Source organism: Amblyomma americanum, chromosome 2 (assembly GCF_052857255.1).
Source record: "Amblyomma americanum isolate KBUSLIRL-KWMA chromosome 2, ASM5285725v1, whole genome shotgun sequence".
NCBI classification, from domain to species: domain Eukaryota; kingdom Metazoa; phylum Arthropoda; class Arachnida; order Ixodida; family Ixodidae; genus Amblyomma; species Amblyomma americanum.
Window position 1 is genome coordinate 87,161,040 of NC_135498.1, and position 19,730 is coordinate 87,180,769.

The 19,730-nt window shown below is 45.1% G+C and overlaps 1 protein-coding gene across 2 annotated transcripts in view; it reads left to right on the forward strand.

Annotated features, from left to right (window-relative positions):
• Positions 1 to 19,378, forward strand: part of LOC144121554 (lysosomal alpha-glucosidase-like) — a 101,700-nt gene extending 82,322 nt beyond the window's left edge. For both annotated transcript variants that reach the window (XM_077654827.1, XM_077654826.1), the window contains exons 12-23: positions 1,036 to 1,126; positions 2,869 to 2,989; positions 4,224 to 4,404; positions 6,061 to 6,171; positions 6,807 to 6,946; positions 8,342 to 8,426; positions 9,196 to 9,252; positions 13,761 to 13,879; positions 15,081 to 15,169; positions 16,970 to 17,022; positions 17,947 to 18,111; positions 18,307 to 19,378. In XM_077654827.1, coding sequence (XP_077510953.1) covers positions 1,036 to 1,126; positions 2,869 to 2,989; positions 4,224 to 4,404; positions 6,061 to 6,171; positions 6,807 to 6,946; positions 8,342 to 8,426; positions 9,196 to 9,252; positions 13,761 to 13,879; positions 15,081 to 15,169; positions 16,970 to 17,022; positions 17,947 to 18,111; positions 18,307 to 18,369 — 1,275 coding nt within the window. In that variant the 3' untranslated portion in view covers positions 18,370 to 19,378. The remainder of the gene's footprint in view (positions 1 to 1,035; positions 1,127 to 2,868; positions 2,990 to 4,223; positions 4,405 to 6,060; positions 6,172 to 6,806; positions 6,947 to 8,341; positions 8,427 to 9,195; positions 9,253 to 13,760; positions 13,880 to 15,080; positions 15,170 to 16,969; positions 17,023 to 17,946; positions 18,112 to 18,306) is intronic.
• Positions 19,379 to 19,730: the final 352 nt, after the last annotated feature.

Genomic DNA, 19,730 nt, shown 5'->3' on the forward strand with positions numbered 1-19,730 from the left:
AGATACTGCGCCATTTCCTTCCCCCAAAAACCAATTATTGTTATTTTTTCCTTCCTTCCCGGGTTCGAACCCTACCGCGGCGGCTGCGTTTTTATGGAGGAAAAACGCTAAGGCGCCCGTGTGCTGTGCGGTGTCAGCGCACGTTAAAGATCCCCAGGTGGTCGAAAGTATTCCGGAGCCCTCCACTACGGCACCTATTCAACCTTTCTTCTTTCACTCCCTCCTTTATCCCTTCCCTTACGGCGCGGTTCAGGTGTCCAACGATATATGAGACAGATACTGCGCCATTTCCTTTCCCAAAAAACCAATTAATATTATTATTATTATTTTTTCCACTGACAGCATTGTGGAAATTAGATTATTTTGGATGAAAGGAAAGGCACAGATATTGCCGCCTTCTCAGTGAGAAGCCGAACCTCATCAGGGGAAAGGGTTGGAAAGGGTAGAGAAATGAAGGAGAGAGAGAGGCATATGACACACCTGCCCCAACTAGGCCGATCCGCCCCTTTCAGAGAGACAAACACCACCGCGGAGGCCTTCGGGTTATTTACGATCAATTTGAGTTCTCTAACTTGTACTGACATCGGACTGCACACGGGCGTTTTCGCAATAGGCCATATTAAAATGTTGCCACTGAGGTCGGAGCCCGATCGCCTTAACTCTTTGCTTGACAGTTAAAACGCCACAACTACAGTGCCACCGCGGAGGGTCAAATCATTGGGGTTTCAAGTTATACTACTCGGTAACGCCTTTTCTTGCGCGCTCGGTCTAATAACTTAAACCGGGTGCGAGTGATCGCCTTTTCGGACTTCGCTTTAATTACAGAACCCTTGCAAACCACGTTAAAGGATAAGGACGATCAGAAGCCGTTTTCAAGGATCTATCGTGTTTTCTGTGAATTCCACACATCACCACTAGTTGCCCGCGTGTCATGGCTGTGTGGTCAGGACAAACACTATAAAGAAAATGTGCAAATAATAATTTTACGAAATAAAGCGCCAGTTTCAAAATGCTTATGGCGCATTGTTTCTCCAGGACCTCAACGAGCCCACTTATCCACTGGATGCCAATGGAACGAAGACGCGGTGCCCAAGACACAAGTGGAACAACCCTCCCTATGTTGTGGGTACGTGCGCTGCCACCGCATATCGAAGTTAACTTGACCTATCTTGCTTGATATCTCTTTTGGAGGACATGGTCTACGTGGACGCTGCCGAGTTTGAGAACCTGCACTTGATGGTTGCGGCCATCGCCGACGTCCAGCAAAACCTAATAGTGAGCGCCTCGGTTCGAACAAGCGTAGCCGCAACGGCCGAGGAAGTTGTCATTGCTCTCGCGATCGCGGGAACAAGAGCCACCACAATCATAATCGATTCGAAAACAGCGACAGGAAACTTTCTTGAAGGCAGAATCTCTTTTCAGGCAAAAAAACATTCTGAATACTAATCAAGGCGACCGAATAATTTAACTGATATGGTCACCAGCCCACTCCAACCTCCACGGTAACGACGGAGCTCATGAGCTTGGCTGCGGTCTTACTTTCCGGGTGGGTTCGAGCCCTGAGTACACCCTCGGTGGAGGAAGATTAATCAGGTATAGGGAAATTATGCAGCACTATTGGCTCAGCATGGTAGAATACCCGCCGGTGGATAAGAAATTAGATAAGAATCAAGAGAACATCCGGTGGCGCTTAGAGACGAAGACATAGCAGGACCCGGCTAGCCTTAGTCAGTGGTACTCGGGGCAATTCTCAGATAGATGCCGGCTGTGTCAGGGTACGGTAGATTTCCTACACATTATGTGACCCTGTCCTGAAACATACTACACGCACTCGGAAACGAAGACAGATGAACTTTGGAAGACTCAAATTAATGCGCAGCTCAGACTCTGAGACTCAACTTAGAACCATACGACTGGCCGAACACATCGCCCGGGTCCACGGATTCCAGACCGTCGTCTAGGCGGTTGGGCTCAAGCCCATCCTATATCCGTCGGAAAATATAGTTATACACTACTACTTAAATTGACATCGGGCAAGCAGGCCGACATCGCCACTGCTTTTTGTAATGACTACGCACGCAGGCTTCATTCAGGAGACATCTGTACACTTTGCCCAGCAAGACTAAGAAAGATATAGTTCGAAATTATCACGTGCGCTTTCAAAAATGTCTACAGCACATTAGCACTGACAACCGGTTTTCTGGGCTCCGGAATAATTTCGACCACCTGGGGATCTTTAACGTGCACTGACATCGCACAGCACACGGGCGCCTTAGCGTTTTTCCTCCATAAAAACGCATCCGCCGCGGTCGGGTTCGAACCCGGGAACTCCGGATCAGTAGTCGAGCGCCCTAACCACTGAGCCACCGCGGCTGGTGAACAGTGTTGGATGTCGACAATTTTGTCCTGTTCGCATAAATAAGGTTTATGAAAACGTTAAGAGGATATAGGAAAGAAAGAAGATGGACAGGGTTTTAAAGCATGCTTTTCTCAAGGCTGCTATAACATTGCTGCACTCTCATTTGGTGGCCTTTTTTGAGAAAATATTTAGGTGGTCTTGTCCTAAAAGTGGCTCGGTTTAATTAGGAAGCTGGCGCTCCAGTACACATACCCGAACAATCTGCATAGGCGGCCAAAGAGTGAACCTACACACACAACGCATGTTTCAGGTCGCCTCATTCATAGATGTGAGCTGTGGACTGTAAGCACAGATGGGTATGAGATGAACGCGAAGCTATAACTAGATAGCTCCCCGCGGAAAATACAACGAAAATACAGGGAAATACAAGGCAAAAGTACAACCGTGAATTACGCTTTTTTCATTATCGTTATGTATTGTCTCTCTTACGTGAGATCTAAACTCAACAGGTCAATACTGGGAAGGAGGGATGTTCGACAACAGCTTGTGTGGTCACGTGAACCAGTCTGCGGGCATCCACTACAACCTCCGCAACCTTTACGGGTATCATCACGCCGAAATGACCTGGAAGTGAGTAGGCTCTGCTCATGCTTCGATTGCTTTGGAGTACTGGAGAAAATAAGGTAACGTGTGTGATCGCATGTCAAACCAGGAACATAACTACAAAATTGGGATGGATTACGCGGCTGTCTCCTAGCAAAAACAGTCACGCTCACTGCTGGTTACACTTTTCTAAATGCTGCTGTGTATTTGATACCCGAACATTGCCTCCCATTATTAGTATTTTCAGCACTACTCCCCTATTTCTACGCTTCAATGACGTGGTAGGTTCTTCTCTGCGCGCGGTCGCAATTGGCATTTCCTTCTGCTCTCTATACTACAGATTGTGCAAGATGAGATTACAGGAGTTAAGGGATACTTTTACTCGTGTTGTCTGGACGAATTTCCTTGAGCGATATGCGGTGAAAGATGTGAAGTAAGGATAAATTTACAGCTATGATTTTTAATTGCATCAGAGTGCACTCTGAAGGACAGCGTCATTTTTCTGCAAGAATTTTTTGGTCTCAGAATATATAACTGGCAAATCTAACAATGAAAACTCCAACATGTAAATTTATCGATTAACGAAGCCAGAATAATGCAGTATCTTCACGTTACCAAGAATTTGTGACAGCAGTCTGGCTCACTTGTCTTTACACCACTTGGCGCGCATGACAAGAAGCTAACGGCTGTATTTTTTGTTTGTTAAAAATAGACTGCTGTAGCTATAGGGGTCGTTCAGAGCTCCTCTTTGTCCGTGCGGTGTAACGTCAGGCTATTCGGCAATGGCGAAACGCACACGCGAGTGTGCACTTGAGGGGTATAACGCTGCAACGGAAGACAGGTTAACCGCGGTGAGGAAATATATGTATTTTGGGGAAGAAGCGAGTGGAGTAGTAGACTCTTCACAATTTGAGTTCTTCATCTAAAAATTCTTTACATGTTCGTATTTTCCATTGACGCTCATTGTTTAAATTTTCAGTATTTTTGGAACATAGCTTTGACGAGACATCGACACATCACTGCCTTAGATGCATGCGGGAGATTACCTTGAAACTAAATTTCGTGAAGAAAAACCAGTTCATTACGTTCGGAAATAGGTACGCCAAAATTTGACTTCTCTCACTTAACTGCATAGGTCGCAAGGGTTAGCGGCGCTAGCTAGAAGCTGCCTCGGATTCCTAATAGTGATCTGTCTTTCTTGTGCGCGGGACGTAGTACTTGAAGCGCAAGTCACTTGAATTCTCTATCTCTATTTTTTCAGAAGTCTCATTAGCCTCAACCCGAGAATAAAGGGATCCCGGCCGATGATCTTAACACGCGCTACCTTTTCTGGCTCCGGGTCTTTCGGCGGACACTGGATCGAAGAGCCTCAGTGCAGCTGGGAGAGCCTACGCAAGGCCATAGTCAAGGCTGTCGAGTTCTCAATGTTCGGAGTTCCAATGGTACGGTGTTGTTGCTATACGCTGTCTTCTCTTGAGGCATTAATTGACGGCGTGCAGTCGTCAAGGAAGTGGGTCGCGAACAGCGAAGGCAAGAAACACGTCTGATGCGTTTAGTCTGTGTGAAGCGCGTTATTCGCCATGGTCCTACAACATAATGGGATAAGGCACAGGTGACCCTGCGGCAAGGTGCACGGATAGTTATATTAGATAAACGACCGTAGTATAGCAGGGTTTTGTTTATGGCATGACAACTAGAATATAAAAGATATGGCAGGTCTCCCCCAATAGAGAAAAGTTTTAAAGCGAGTGGCGCTCTTTAAAACTCAACTTTGCAATGATTTTTTTGTGGGAACGTTCAAGACGCTTCCTTTCGTCTGACAAAAGTGGAGATTGCAGCATAATGAGATTTCAATGTATGAGGGCCTCCACCCCCTCTCGTTCTCGCTGCTTCAGCTTTTTAAGTGGCGAAATTAAAAGAAGTTACTTAGCAATTAAATTCTAGGAACTTCTTACAAGGAGCACACCACTTTTCGAGGCATATCTCACAAATGGCGACGTACTTCGTCCAACGGTGCGCTACAGTCAACATGCTGTAGAAGAATAATGAAGGCAATTGCCGACAACATAAATGACGCGGTGTGCCATATGTTTTGTCTTCATGCCAGCGAACATCTGGCTGTTTCACGGGTTGAAGTGAGACCGAAAGCTGTACAGTGCTTCACATGTCACCGAGAGGCAACTCGTTTGGGGTGCCGCTGGTTTCGCGAAAAATTTGGGTCCTAATTCTGCGACTCGCGCATAGGATTCACACTGATGGTGGAAGTGAATCGCAGATGGCGGCAGCTGAGTCTAAAAGTAGTCTGCCCCTGGAAACATCACTTTATGATAGATCCTTTGAAAACCGCTCGTTTTTCACGCAAGCTCTGCTTAGACTCTCGGCGGCCTTTCAACTCTGGTTGGTTGCTGCCGCGGCTCAGCCACGGTGTCGCATATATCGCGACGGCGCACGAATTGAGTGTCGAATGAATGAATTATCACCAATTGTAAGGCACAGATGCCTGGCTTATGCCTGGATAAAAAAAGATATTCTAAAAGTAGTGAGACTTAAAGAAGTGCTTATGATCCATGAGCCGACGGTATGAAAACGGCAGAATCGTCGCCAGGGCTACTAGGATGATCTCTGTGTGAAATCTGAGCCCGAACAAGCCAGTGGTTTAGCTTATAGAAGCGTTCTTCGATTAACTCTTGGCGACTGAACTGGCGATAAGTATTGCCGTGGCATGAGCTGTAATCTTGTGTTAGAGCGGGCGTCGCACACCTAGAAAGACGGGTAGACGTTGGCTTTGATGCGCAGCTTGCGGCACTTCCGGCCGGAAATGGTCGGCGCGGAACGGCTGCTGAAGAACTTCGAACTGCAACAAGCCCCATTAAACCCACGTTGGTCCTTCAAGACGCTGCTTATTTTGGATGAAGGAAAACGATTCGAAGTGCTATCCTATTATTCGTTACATAGCCGAAATGTATGGTTAACACTGTAACGGGCTGTACGCGGAAACGGCATTTCTGAGCGTGTTCTAATACCATCGGCTCATCCGAGGGAGCAACACAATTTTAAGTTTCTCCAAAAATTTGTTTCAATTTTACACTTTTATGTAGGTCGGCGGGTACTGTCACTGGTCCGAAGAACCAGAAGATGCCCGCGTGGCTTGGCTTCAAGCGTCTGCCCTATTTCCACTCTCTATTCGAAGGATAAAAGGAGAGGCTGAGGTAAGCAAAGTGGATGAGGACAAGAAAAAAAGTGCCGTCATATATTTAGCGGGGATGATGCTGCCTAAATATTACAGGCGAATATGCATATAGATATGGCGCATCACAATACGACACTCACCTTTATTCTTGCTCATTCGAAAGGCGTGATATTGATCCTTTAACTCTAATTACATTTGCGCTCGGAGACGATTGTGTTACCAAGTCTCCATGCATTTCAAAGCAGTCCATTGTAGAATGTATCCAAGAAACGCTCACTGAAGCGCCCTTGGGAATGTGAAAATGAATGAGTTGCATTTAACACGAAGAGATAGTGAATAGATGTTTTAGTCTGACATGATTGTAGTGCGTATGTGGAGGTGTTTAATGTAGTGCGCACGTTATGAAGACCTATGAAGAGCATGCGCTGACAGCACTTGGGTCACATGAAGCCACGTGCCATAGCGCAATAACATATGCAGTCCAACGCCAGACAATATAAAATTTAAGCGCACTTTCAGTGTGGTACCGGTATAAGGACGTGTTTGTGTTTCTTTCCACTGTTTATGCACTGAGGTTAGAGACGCAAATGATCGTACAGGCTGGTCTGTTATTGCCTGCATCACAGTAATGCTTTAAAAATTCTCTCTCCTCAGGGAAAAGCGACATCTGCGAGAGTCCTGAACGCATCGGCGGCTGCTCTAGCTGTGAGGAAGCGCTTACTTCCGTACCTGTACACCTTGTTCTACGAGGCGCACACCACGGGCAGCTCCGTCCTGCGGGCCCCGTTTTACGAGTGAGTAATCGAAAAGCTGGCATCCGAAGGCGAGTTAATTTCCTGCTACACGCAGAGAGTAGGCTCTATGGGTGATCATGTGGCTGGCGCGTGTTTTGCGCAAAATAAGCGATGGGTGCATTTGTTCAAATATTTATATTTTATAACAACTGTTTATGTTTAAAAATGCACCCTTGTAGCAAGCTACCGTAAGACCGCGAAGATAAAAAAAGTGTGCGCCGAAGAAATCTGTTTCAAGGAGATCTAGCTAACATGAAACACCTGCAAGAGCGTGCTGAACAGTGAAACATGCAGTGGCTTCATAACCAACATTCAGCACAAACAGACGAGAACCGTGCACATGTCTGCATTGCCTTCGTGTCACCGTCTGTCTGCAGTCAGTCCAAATATGAAGATATTGCATCATGGACAATTCGGGCACTAACAATTGCGCACAGGAAAGGAAAGAAATTCTGAAATCCGTGCTGCATATCAGTTAAGAAAGCTGCAAATGGCATTGCTTTGTACATTTTCTTTGTCAACGTGTACGCTGCTATGAGAGCTTTTGATGGACAAAACGCAGCTTTCCACTCTTTGAAAAAAAAAAAAAGGTTATTACTGTACGCATTCCAGTAAAAAAATACGCCAGAGCCAGCCAGAAGATACGATCAAATACTTTTCTCGTTTTTACGTAATGACACATTTTTCTGCACTATTGCGAAGTTGTATGCTGCGACAGAACTGGTTCCGTAGTTACGACAGTGGACTGCACCTTACTGTACGAAATCCTGCTGTTACTACAAGAATTTCTGTTGTAAGGTCCCAAAATAATACAGAAAAATGTTGTGAGAGCAGGAAATATATGCTGTGTTTTCGATAGGAATAGGCGCGTCTCCTAGCCTAGGGACAATCCCCATCCGAATTAGTCGTACTTACTCGTACTCTCTTCGGTAGTGCACAATCGGACGGCAGCTACTGCAGCAGCTCTCATATTACTGAAATGGGGATGGTAACGGATATCTACAATGACAGGGATTAACCTCCTCGTAATCTTGGTTTAGATATGACACTTCTTGCTTGCTGATCGACATGAGGTGTTCAGATACTTCCAGGAATGTGTGTAGAAGAGTCTTTGATTGATACTACATTTATGTGTACTCTTGCAATTTAAGTGTACAGACTCGATGTGAAGTCTAGAGTCTGTTCTTCAGCCATGTAACTTGCTACTTACGGCACCTCTGATGCTTCAAAAGTGACGAAAAAAGGTGTCTTCTTTAAAGATTCCAAGCTTCAGAGGTGCCATAAGTTCAACATTACGCGGCTCAATAGTAAGCCCTGAGGCCTGGCCACTTTAGCGCGAGCCTTTTTAGGCCGGAATACGCGTGAAAAGCGTCCCTTGCATCTTTTTACGAACAGATTTCCTGCTGATCCTTATGCGGTGAACGTCAGCTACCAGTTCATGTTGGGCGGAGCCGTCCTTGTTTCACCCAGGGTGGAAGAGGTAAGGCCATAATGCTGAGGCTCTCACACTGCCGGAACTGATAAGGGACTCTGTAGTTGGCAGTAACGTGCAGGAGCCCTGAAAAATATTTACTAAAGTTAGCGTACTGACTTATGCGATTAATAATATTAACTGAAGTGTTCGTGGGGCCGAAGAAAGCAGGAATGTGGAAAAGGGGAACGCCAAGATTGTGCATGTAATTATACTATCTGTGGCTTGTGCTGTTGGAAGCAACCTTTTTCATCTGCAGGCTCTTACGTGCTGATAGTATGGGCCTCTCCGCAACAATAATACGGGTAGTTGCATCTGATTGCACCACTTCAAGTCCAGTCTTTCAAAAAAAAAAACTGAAGCTGCTCACTTTCGGAATATTCCTAGAGGTAACTAAAATTTGAGGAACCTAAGATGTGACCTCTAATAGAGAATCCGGTATAGGAAACCCTCCGTCTAACAATTCGCCAGAATCCTTCGACGTAACATTTATATACCCGACTGTACAAAATAAAAATGTTCGGAGTTGGAAACAACTGCCGATTCTCGTGGAACGCGGCTAAGGAGCGTTCATTATAAAACCGTAGACATCACGTAAGACTCTCCAGAAAGCAGGTGCGGGATTACCACATCATTACCATTATCATCATTACCAAATACGCAAAAAAGCAAAAACATGAATAAAAATCAAATTTAGGCTCATCAGTGTTGTCTGCAGCAATGCCACGCCATGTTTCCCACCCACAATGGATGAAAACCATTTTGATTGCCTTGCCAGGAAGGTCCGGGAGTTAATGGTTACCTGCCGGCCGGCCATTGGTGCGACTTCTACAAAGTAAGTGCGGATGCAGATAAATACAGATGAACATCGTTATAACGATGTAGAAGGGGGCCCGCGATCTGATCATTGTAATCGTTGTTTCGCTGTAGCCGAAGACAGTGACAGAGATCCCGCTTTAGCGGGATCCCTGCCACTGTCTAGTCCTGCGAAAATATAGCGGACGTTTAGGCTAACGCCAATTTGCGTTGACGAAGCATTCAACTTGCGTTGCGAGCGCCCTGACGCGGCCGAATACACATACGCAAACCGACAATGTCAGTATGGCTAAAGCGCGGATTTTTTTTCCCGCGGCGACTAGAAAACATGACTTGGAGGAACACGGTCGCTCAGGACAAGTGAGACCAATTCAGCATATTTAGCTACGTTTACTCGGCGCTGAAGCTAATACTGGTCGCTGTGAGAGACCATGCGGCTGTGATTTTTTCGCGAGTTCCCGTTTCGGTTTGCTTCCCCGCAATACGCATGAGCACGCTGGCCACAAAACTTCACCGCATGCCAAAAGTGGCTAGTGAAGATTGAGTACACATGCAGAAGGGTAGTGAAATGGCATTTGTTAATTTAAGAAGCACTCTCTCAACCGCTCCAGTCATGAAAGAGCTGCGCTTCTTTCTTGTTCCTTTCCAAACGCTGGCGACAGCGTTAGTGATTGCATCTTTGTTCCGGAAGAGTGTAGGCAGTGTTTCTGGATCTACGTTTAATGCTTCACTATCTGACATTTCGTAGTCTACTGAACTGTTTTGGTCATGGCCCCGTTCTGTTCAACGGAAATCGCCTCGGGCTTTAGCAATTTACCGCTGCTGTTACCGCGGCCACAAACCCGCGGCCTGTCAATCACGTCACGAACTCCAAACCCACTGACAAACGGTGAAATCACAAGGCGCACGCTGTGAAAACCTTAGGTAAACTACCCATAGGACCCGAGGAACAGAGCTTGCTTGCCACGGGCAGTGTGGTGGTTGAAAAACAGGAACTCTAACGACCTTGTCAACTATGTCGAGGCGCAGCGGGCCATGCTCAACGCCGAAGTTCAGTAGGCCGCCCGCCTGCCCAAGGTTCGGGGAAGATTGATGCATTGACGTGAAAGATTAGTAGCGCATAAGCCCAAGTCAGCAAACCGTCCGGAGAAACGCTTCATGAGCGCCCTGCTTGTGACAGGAAAATTTTCCGCCTGTTTAGTGCGGTGCTCGAAAAACTGGTTTATCTGCGGTTATTTCAATTTGCAGAATCAATTGAATAGTCGTCTGCTAAGCACAGTCACAAATTGTGCCCACTCGGAACTGACCTGTGGGGTTCATTTTAGCTTCATTATACCACTTCATAAGATAAGTTCATTTTATAAAAAATGAGGTATGAAATGCGTGCCCTTTACGTGAGTTTTGATGGGGAGTAGCTATTCCTTTGTGATGTTTATCATTTCGTTACGAATTGCTTCAATAAAGCGAGGTTTGACTGAAATGAACTTCTTTATACACATTGCTTTTTAAGCAGGTGTTGTTGCAGTGATCAAATTTTGGTACTGTGCTTGATGCTAACTTTCTATGCTAATTAATTAGCAAATACTGGTGCTTTAAAGATTAACGACAGATTAAAGTTATTTTTACTGTGGTTATCACTATGGTGGCTCAGTGGCTTTGGCGTTTGACTGTTGACTGCTGATATAGTCGGATACAGCTAAAGAACGAAGCGATAAATTACCCTCAATGGAGCCCCTCCAGCCAATAACGTCGACCGAACCTCTCCCTCTCCCCCTTTAGCGATCCTCTTGGACCATCCAGCTTGAAACTGCTGGGGGTGGCAAATGGAGGATAACCACGGCTTAATAGAATTAACAGCGGAATGTTGAAAATCTGTCGACGCCATTGGCTGGATGGCCTCCTTTGAGGGGCATCTTCCGCTTCGTTATTGAGTTGCATCCGAATATACCAAGGTCGCTACTTCAATCCCAGCTGCGGCGGTCGTATTTAGATGGCGGCGAAATACAAAAGCGCCCGTGTGCTGTGCGATATTGGCGCACGTTAAACCACAGGCTTCCCCCATAGGTCACGTGTCGCTTCGGGACGTTAAACCCCACAGTTTGCAATTTTGCTCTTGTGGCGACGCGATGAAAACGATGCCTCATATAGTCGGCATCTTTTCTGGGGCAAGCGAAGAAATCATTCACCGAGTGCTCGCAAGGCTCTTTCCCGTTTTAAGAAAATGTGCTTTGTGCCAAAGTGGCCATTTTTGGATTTCTAACTGCCATATTTACTAACATAATGGATGGACCCCGCTTCAAATTTTGCAATATTTCCACAATACGACCCCTTCAGTGGCGCTATACCGCGGCCGAACTCAGGAGGTAGGCATCGCAGACGGCGGCTCGCCTTGTGGACAGGAGTTGAGTCCACGCGTGGAGAACAGGCGTCAAGAGTGTCCTCGTAGTCAGAGTACATGGGACGCTACCCAGCTGCTACACCAAATATATCACCGAAAAACGGTTGACGTGAGAAAAACGTGCACGTTAAAGATCCCACCCGCCGCGGTGGCTCAGTGGTTAGGGCGCTCGACTACTGATCCGGAGTTCCCGGGTTCGAACCCGACCGCGGCGGCTGCGTTTTTATGGAGGAAAAACGCTAAGGCGCCCGTGTGCTGTGCGATGTCAGTGCACGTTAAAGATCCCCAAGTGGTTGAAATTATTATGGAGCCCTCCACTACGGCACCTATTCTTCCTTTCTTTCACTCCCTCCTTTATCCCTTCCCTTACGGCGCGGTTCAGGTCTCCAACGATATATGAGACAGATACTGCGCCATTTCCTTTCCCCAAAAAACCAATTATTAATTAATATTATTAATGATCCCCAGGTGGTCGAAATTATTCCGGAGCCCTCCACTACGGCACCACCTCTTTATTCCTTTCTTCTTTCTCTTCCTCCTTTATCCCTTCCCTCAAGGCGTGGTTAAGGTGTCCAATGATACATGAGACAGATACTGTGCCATTTCCTTTCCTTAAAAAACCAATTATTATTATTATTATTATTATTATTATTATTAAACGTTCACTCAGACGTGCTGGGACATTCCAGACAGCAGAGACATCGAGCGAGGAAGACGACAAAGCGCTAGCCCCTAGAATGCTCAAGGCGTGCCAAGCTCCAGGTAAAACAATTCGGCCGCGGTTTGGCGCCACTGGAGGGGTCGTACTGTGGCAATATGGTTTTCTTTGTGTAATGTGAGCGTACAGTAGGCCGATGATGATAATCTAAGATAGCAGGTGGACTTTTTTTGAATGCCGAACTTTTAAATGGATATCAAGCGTCACTTGTCAAACGTCGAGACCACTATAGCTCATCTCACGAGACGAACAGCAGGCATTCATGTTGCACGAGGAATCTAAAGAAGCAACATAAAGCACTTGACTATGCACTTCATCATTTCATGTTTGATCATTACTCGCCGATGCCGCTTAGTATTCATTTAATGGCCGCATTTTATGTTCAACCTGGGCCCCCCCCTTTTTTTTTCTTTAATTTAACCTTCCCTGCACGCCTCTCCTCCTGCTTTACCTCCCAGATTCCCTTCCCCACACAGAGTAGCATGCCAGCGATTTTTAAACGTCTGCTAAATTCTCTGCTTTTTCATTACAGGGTTTCTGTCTCTTAACACAAATACCTTGTGGTCTCAAAGGGTTTCGCAGTTCGATCTGCCATATCATTTTTGTAGCAACTCCGGGGCTTTGCGCGTAATCCTATGAGCTTTGCTAGAGTGAACTGCAAATGTGTTCTCTTTAGATATCCTTAATTCCCTCTACATGAGTTGCACATGCGGGTATAAGATGAAAGTTTTTGACTGCCCACAAGCTTAGATACTGTGCTGAAGGTAGTGTTCTTATTTCATATAGAAGATATTGTACTGGATGACTTATTTATTGCACCAGCCATATTTCTTTCCTCTTTTTATCGCTTTGGTTGTTTTTTCTCAATATTTTACCCCGCTTTGTGAACGCCTTCACCAAAGTTGCAAAATTTTCCTGGGGGAAAGGTGTGCGTGCAGCATGCGACTAAATACGGTAAAATTTTACTGCACAAACATTTTTTGGAATAATAAGGTAAAAAGTAGTTCATGTCAATTGCTTTGTCATCGAGTTTGAACCATTACAATCCTCTGGTCCAATATGCCGCAACCGACCGGAGCTCACTGAAAAAAAAAAAACGATTTTGCGACTTACCTAACGCGTTAAAATGATTACACGCTTTTGATTCCTTTACCGGAAGAGACGACGCTCCGGATGAGGGTTGCCCGCTCTGGTGACGTCACTTCTATCAAACAAATGAGCTAATTTTATGACCGAATACACGTTTTCTTCCCGAAGACTCTTTTAATGGTATTGTATTCAGGTGCGGCCATGCGTTTCGCACCTCTCTCCTGCGGCAAATTATCCCTGAGAGACAGTGCACGAGAACACGAGTGGGGGCGTGCGCTTTGTGCGACTCCTAAAACGCTGTCAAAAATATTTTCAATTGCAGGGCGAGGCAACAAACCTAGCACAGGGTGCGAATGCCACGCTGGAGGGAACGAACATCCCCATTCACGTCAGGGGAGGTTCCATAGTTCCTTTGCTTCACATTACTGGCAACGAGAATCCGTAAGTACAACCTGTTTGATTAAGGTTACGTGTAATATTGATTTGCATTGCTGTTTAGTCTAGTCGGTGGGTCCTCAGGCGCGTTCGCGCTCCACCGTAGTTTGGCGTTTTCGGAATCATCACGAACACGAGGTCAGGTTTATTGTAGAGGAGCGCAAGACTGGATAGTGCGCGGATTTTCCGTATGCTTAGAACGGCTTCACCAGCCTGGACAACCCGGGGATAATCAACCGCAGCACCTGCGCGCATTAATTTTCTTTTTTTGCCCACCTGAATTTATTATTTTTTCCAGGTTCGTAGGGGAAGTTTTTGTACTTCTGTCCAATAACTGCCATGCGTGCGCGCGCGCGCACACACACACACACACACACATACACACGCGCACACGCACACGCACACGTACACGCACACACGCACACAGGCGCGCACACGCGCACACGCGCACACACACACACACGCGCACACACGCACGCACGCACACACGCACACAAAGAGCTATGAAAATGATTGAAGAATAGTTAAGGACAGTGCAATGAGCCATTCGAATGAAAAATTAGAGGAAAAACGTCCCGTGAACAGAATTAAAAGAGCAGAGCACGTTAAAGAACAAGCGCGATGTAAACATGTGCTTGACGAAACTGGGAAGGGGATATTAACGTGTGCAGGTAATTTAACGTGGAGCCTAGATAACTGATGATAAAAAAAGCTGAACGCTACGGTTTCTGAGGCAATTTGAACGCCGCAAAGGACAAGGCTAGCCGAGATGATGAAATTAGACTTAGTGGCTACAGATGGCGCACGACAGTGTTAGTTGGATGTAAGTTGGTGCCACTATCACTTGGACAGTTTTAGACATCGTTAATAAATAACACTCTAGCGTATTCTGCGTGACTGGGAAGCATTAACCACAAGAGCGCCTGATGTGAACGAAACTTAAAAGTACCATTTTTTCTCTTTACCGCTTCTTGTTCATTTTATTGAAATTCCTGTGCTCTTCCTTTCTTACCAGAGCTAACGACGTGCATTCTTGGCTAATTATGAGCCCTGACGTCAGAGTCGGTAGAGTACATTGGTGACAGAATAAAATAATTATTCGTGAAAACCGCCCCTGGAATGTATGGCTCATACATTGTCATTCGATAAATAATGTTCGTTCCTCATAAATGCAAAAAAAAGTCGCTCACTATTTTCTGTTTCCCAGTGAACCGGAGGCACTGGAACTCTTCGTCGCTCCTGACGAGAAAGGCGAAGCCTCCGGATTCCTCTACTGGGATGACGGCATCACTTTCTGTACGTACTTCTCTGCCAGAATTTATCCACATTTTGCAAACTATGGAAAGAAAAGTTTTGCAGCTAACGAAAGTTGAAAAACGTTAAGGTTGCGTAAACTTTAGGCATGCCAGCGTCGCCGCTGGTATGTCTAGCCTTGTAAACGTGCTTCAGACGCTGTTACGAATTGCGTCTATGTGCGTAGGACGGACCTCCGAAAGTCTAGTGTCTTGACAGGGTTTATTAAGCTTGAATTCTTCATGATGATCAAAAGCACCGTGTAAAAACGGTGATTTCGAAATGTGCATCTTAAGCGCGTGTGCCGTAAAAGCCAGTGTGGTGCACCAGGAAAGAGGCGTACAAGTAAGGGATTTGTGCAAATATTTCTGAGGCTTATATCGATAAACGATGTCATTTTTATTACTTAGGCACTCGCGGAGGTCAGTTATTAAGAAAAATAGAATATTTTCTGTGTACGTTACTCCATTGTTGAAGACAATGCGGACGTAACGATTTGGATTCCCCGCTATGAACGACAAGAAATCAACGGCGCCGAAGATTAACCATCCTTTGTAACTCACAGTTTGTGAGCTATGAATTTTCGATGCAGGAAGACACTTTAGTGACAGTATTCAGTTTTTTATGGGGTTACTGCATCAAGCAATTTCCTAAAAAATTTTGGTTGCTTTTGCAGCACGTTCCAAAAGACTGGCAATCTCATGAAACTGCTGTCGTTTCTCGTAGAAAGAAAAGAGTGCCAATGAAGTGATGTTTTGCCTAACGGCTATGAAATATGGTAAAAAACAATTTCGCAAAAATTTCTAAACTTTTTATCTAGCTTTACCCCTGCACCAGTACTGTATGCCGCTATTGCTAGTACAGTATACCGCTATTCAACTTTATTGCTGACGCTTTTCTATTTTTCCCATACTTGAACGTTGTCCATAGGTCACCAGGACGGCCGCAAATACAGAGTCAGGGGCGTTAAAAACTCGAAAGGAACGAAGAAAGAAATATTGTAGTAAAGCTGTAAAGCGCTACCACATTTGCGTAAGCAGCTTCTAATGGCTGCAGTTTGAACGGAATGTGATGATGAGAAGCTTTGAGAGGAAAAGGAAATTGCAGTGGTAGCCTAGTTTAGTCGGTTGCGCGCTTTACGCCGAAAAAAATTCCCTTAATAGCATGCAGGTAACGCAGCTGTTGAATAAACCCTACTTTTCTCGTTCAAGGTAGGTTCCTGGAGGCATATAACGGCAGAGTTTAAGATATCTTTAATGCGCAAGTTTAAAGTCTCGTATGCCTGGATTGTATGCGGCCATTCGCATTTGTCCTTTCTTTATACGTAGTAATTTTCTGATGCCCCCGTGTATGTCGGTACATGTCCTGAAAATCACTTTTGATCAGTGTGGGGTTATAAAACGCGGTTAGTGAGCTTCTCCAAAACGTAAGCTCCCGCCCTGATGTACCGGGGTTTCGAAAACGGGGATATCTGTACTCCTGGTGACTGGAACGTATCTGACGGCAGGATCCAAACCACCCCAACTCCCGAATTTTAAGCGGGTGATCGAATTTTACGGGACAAATGCGGCCGCGGGCAAGATTTTTCACAAGTGTAATCTGAAAGATTGCACATTGGTTGTCTGTCGGCCAGCGGTCATCAAACCGCTGAAAGAAATATAAATTCTTGCAAACACCCTTCTTATTTTATTCATAGTATATGTTTTGAACTGTGGGCAGAAACACTGCGATCGAATTTTAAATACGCTGCACGATTGATCTCTGTTCCTTTAAAAAATGTGCGTTTGTATATCTTTCTTTCAGACGATGACATGACGAAGGCTCCACAAATACGCATGAAATTCAGTTTGTCAAAGGTAGTATGCAGCTGCATTTTACATCATGATGGAGTGAGCAATATCAAACTAGCAATATCAAGCCTAAAATACCAGACCTAATAACTGCTGCATTCTGCTGTTTATGCGAATGATCAGCTTCAGTTTTTGCAAGCAGTGCCCAGAGAAAAAGACTACAATTACACTGTAGTCAAAACTTCTGGTTGTCCATAGGTATTTCAAGTCGAGCCCGTAATACATAACCTTGCGCATCTCGTGGTAATTTTTTGCCTTAGGAAATGAAATTTTATGTACTCTTATAATAAATGAGTTCTAGTACTATTTGGCAGTCCCTTGCATGCACTCACGTAATCTGTACAAATATAATTTCTCAAAATAAAAAGAGCAAATGATCAGTATGCGTCTGCACAAAAAAGTTACTTTCTCGGTAACTAGAAAAAAAATGTACAGTTCAGGAGTGCCTAACTTTGAATGGCACCATGAACAGGTCTCTTGCTTATTAAAAAAAAATACTCTTGCTCGCCGAATCCATTTCATCACCAAATATTCTCCTCGAATTGCAGCCTTTCTTGTTAGATGTTAAGACGAATGTTACTGGGGCATGCGACTGCGAAAACTAAATAAATGAGTTCGAAAACAGAGTGTAAAAGTTTTTCAGGGCACTTAACTCGCAAACTTCTCTGGGAGATATAGCATTGCTTTGTGTTCGTAGAATGAGCCGACAGTATAGACAGTGTGGGTATCTGCAAGAGAGGTCTGCTTCAGAACGGAGAGCGTATGCGCCTATCAGCCAAAGCAAAGTGGTAGCGTTCTTCGCAGCATATTTCTTTTGCTGTAAAATGCCCTTTGGGCACAATTGTACTGAAAGTTGAGATCACTTTCCAGATAATGCACAGTCAAAGGGGCGACGTGCACGAAATCAGGGTCTGTTGGTTCGCTTTACAGGAGCCAAACGTCTCAACATTGGCCATGGAGCTTGAGGAGGACAGCTACCAAGGGCCGATCAAACCTGTCATAAAAGCCGTAACCATTTGTAACTCGCCGTCTCCGCATTCGGTGGTGCTGGACGGGAAAGCACCAGTAAGGACGTACCACAACACTCAATTCAAGGTAGGGGTGCAAGCCCACTCTCAATTTATCCTTTTCTTTCCCTTACAAGAGTAGTTTCAAGCATGTTCAGCGAAGCTAGTGACAGCATATGTGAAGAATAGATTCTAACAACGAACTTTTGTTGTGTTGTCTTAAAAATAGAGCATTATCGCGAAAATCATTCAAAGCTGCATGCACCTGTCCTTTCCTTTACAGGTTCTCAAGTTGGGCGAGCTTGCGATGGACGTCAAAAAACATATCATCACAATACAACACTAGCAGCCGATCTGTGGAAGTTCGGTTTTTTTTCTTCAAACAAGAAACGAACGCAGCGGAAGTGCAATTTACTCGGTTGAAAAATTATATCTGACGCAGTACTGAAGAGGAATTCATTCATATTGACCACCAAATAATGTTTCTTCAAAAATAGGTGATTGCGAAGACAGGTAGGTCGGCGTACTTGTGGGCGTGGGGCGAGGAAGGCATATGCTGATATATTGCAGGCACTTGCTGAAGCATGACCATAAACATGGAAGGAACACTTCATGCACTGAAACAACAAAATAAAGCCGACAACATTTCATCCGCGGGTGCAACGAAATCAGAGGCAGCGCGGCACGAAAAGCCTTCCGGTTTTGACCGCCTACAGGCATCACATGACGAAAAGTGGATGAGCGGAGGAGTCTGAGAGGAAGCACTGTCGAGAGTCCTGTTCGCTTCGCCAAGTGGGATGGTGTTTACTGTTTCATGCCACCATTGTCACAGGCACGTCATATTAATCAGCTTAACGGCACTCCTCGAAGAAAAGCGTTCGAACACACCGAGTTATCGCCACGTTATGGATGCATTCGAAGAGGAGTAAAGAAATCATAGCTGTGTTCGCTCCACACAAACGGGCCTTTCACCTTTGTGTATATAAACACAAACATAGAGTCTCGTTCCTGAAGAGATCTGGAAGACGAGATTATCGGTTCGCTAGATATTGCTGAGAATATTTTCAAAACGCATATGTTGCGATTGTTTACCGACATTTCTGATTTACGGGTATACGGTGTAAATCGCTTTTTTTGTACCAAAATAGAAGGCATTACAAGAAGCCTGCCGAATGTGGGTACACAACTGGAAATGGCTTGGTTTTCCTACACACTTTATTGCCACTAAGTTGGTCTTCAACACATGTTTAAGTAAGCCTGATGAGTAGTGCGTTGCTGAGGAGTTTTTTTTTTTTCAGGGCTCGCAAAACTCTCATTAGCACGGGCCAATTGCAATAAAAAGTTATGCACCACGGAATGCAGCTGTGTTGTTGTCAATATAGTGCAATGCAAAAAGTTAAGTATTTGGAGAATGACACACCCTACACAATGTATGGTATTTTCAAGCCCGCAATCAGGTGCGTTGGAAAAAGACACTGCAATAGAAAACTGCGCAAAAATTTAAAACGAGCAGCGCTGAGGGTATATAAACAAAAGCAAAGAGCGAGGGAGGAAAAAGACGTGGTACGATTTGCAACTAACGTTTCTTTGCTGGACCACTGAATCAACCCAAGTATCAAATAGTATTGTCTGTAACGTAAAGAAACCGAAAAAGTATCCTAGAAAGGCTAGAAACGTCCGCAGGTGGACCTACATAGTGGAAAACAT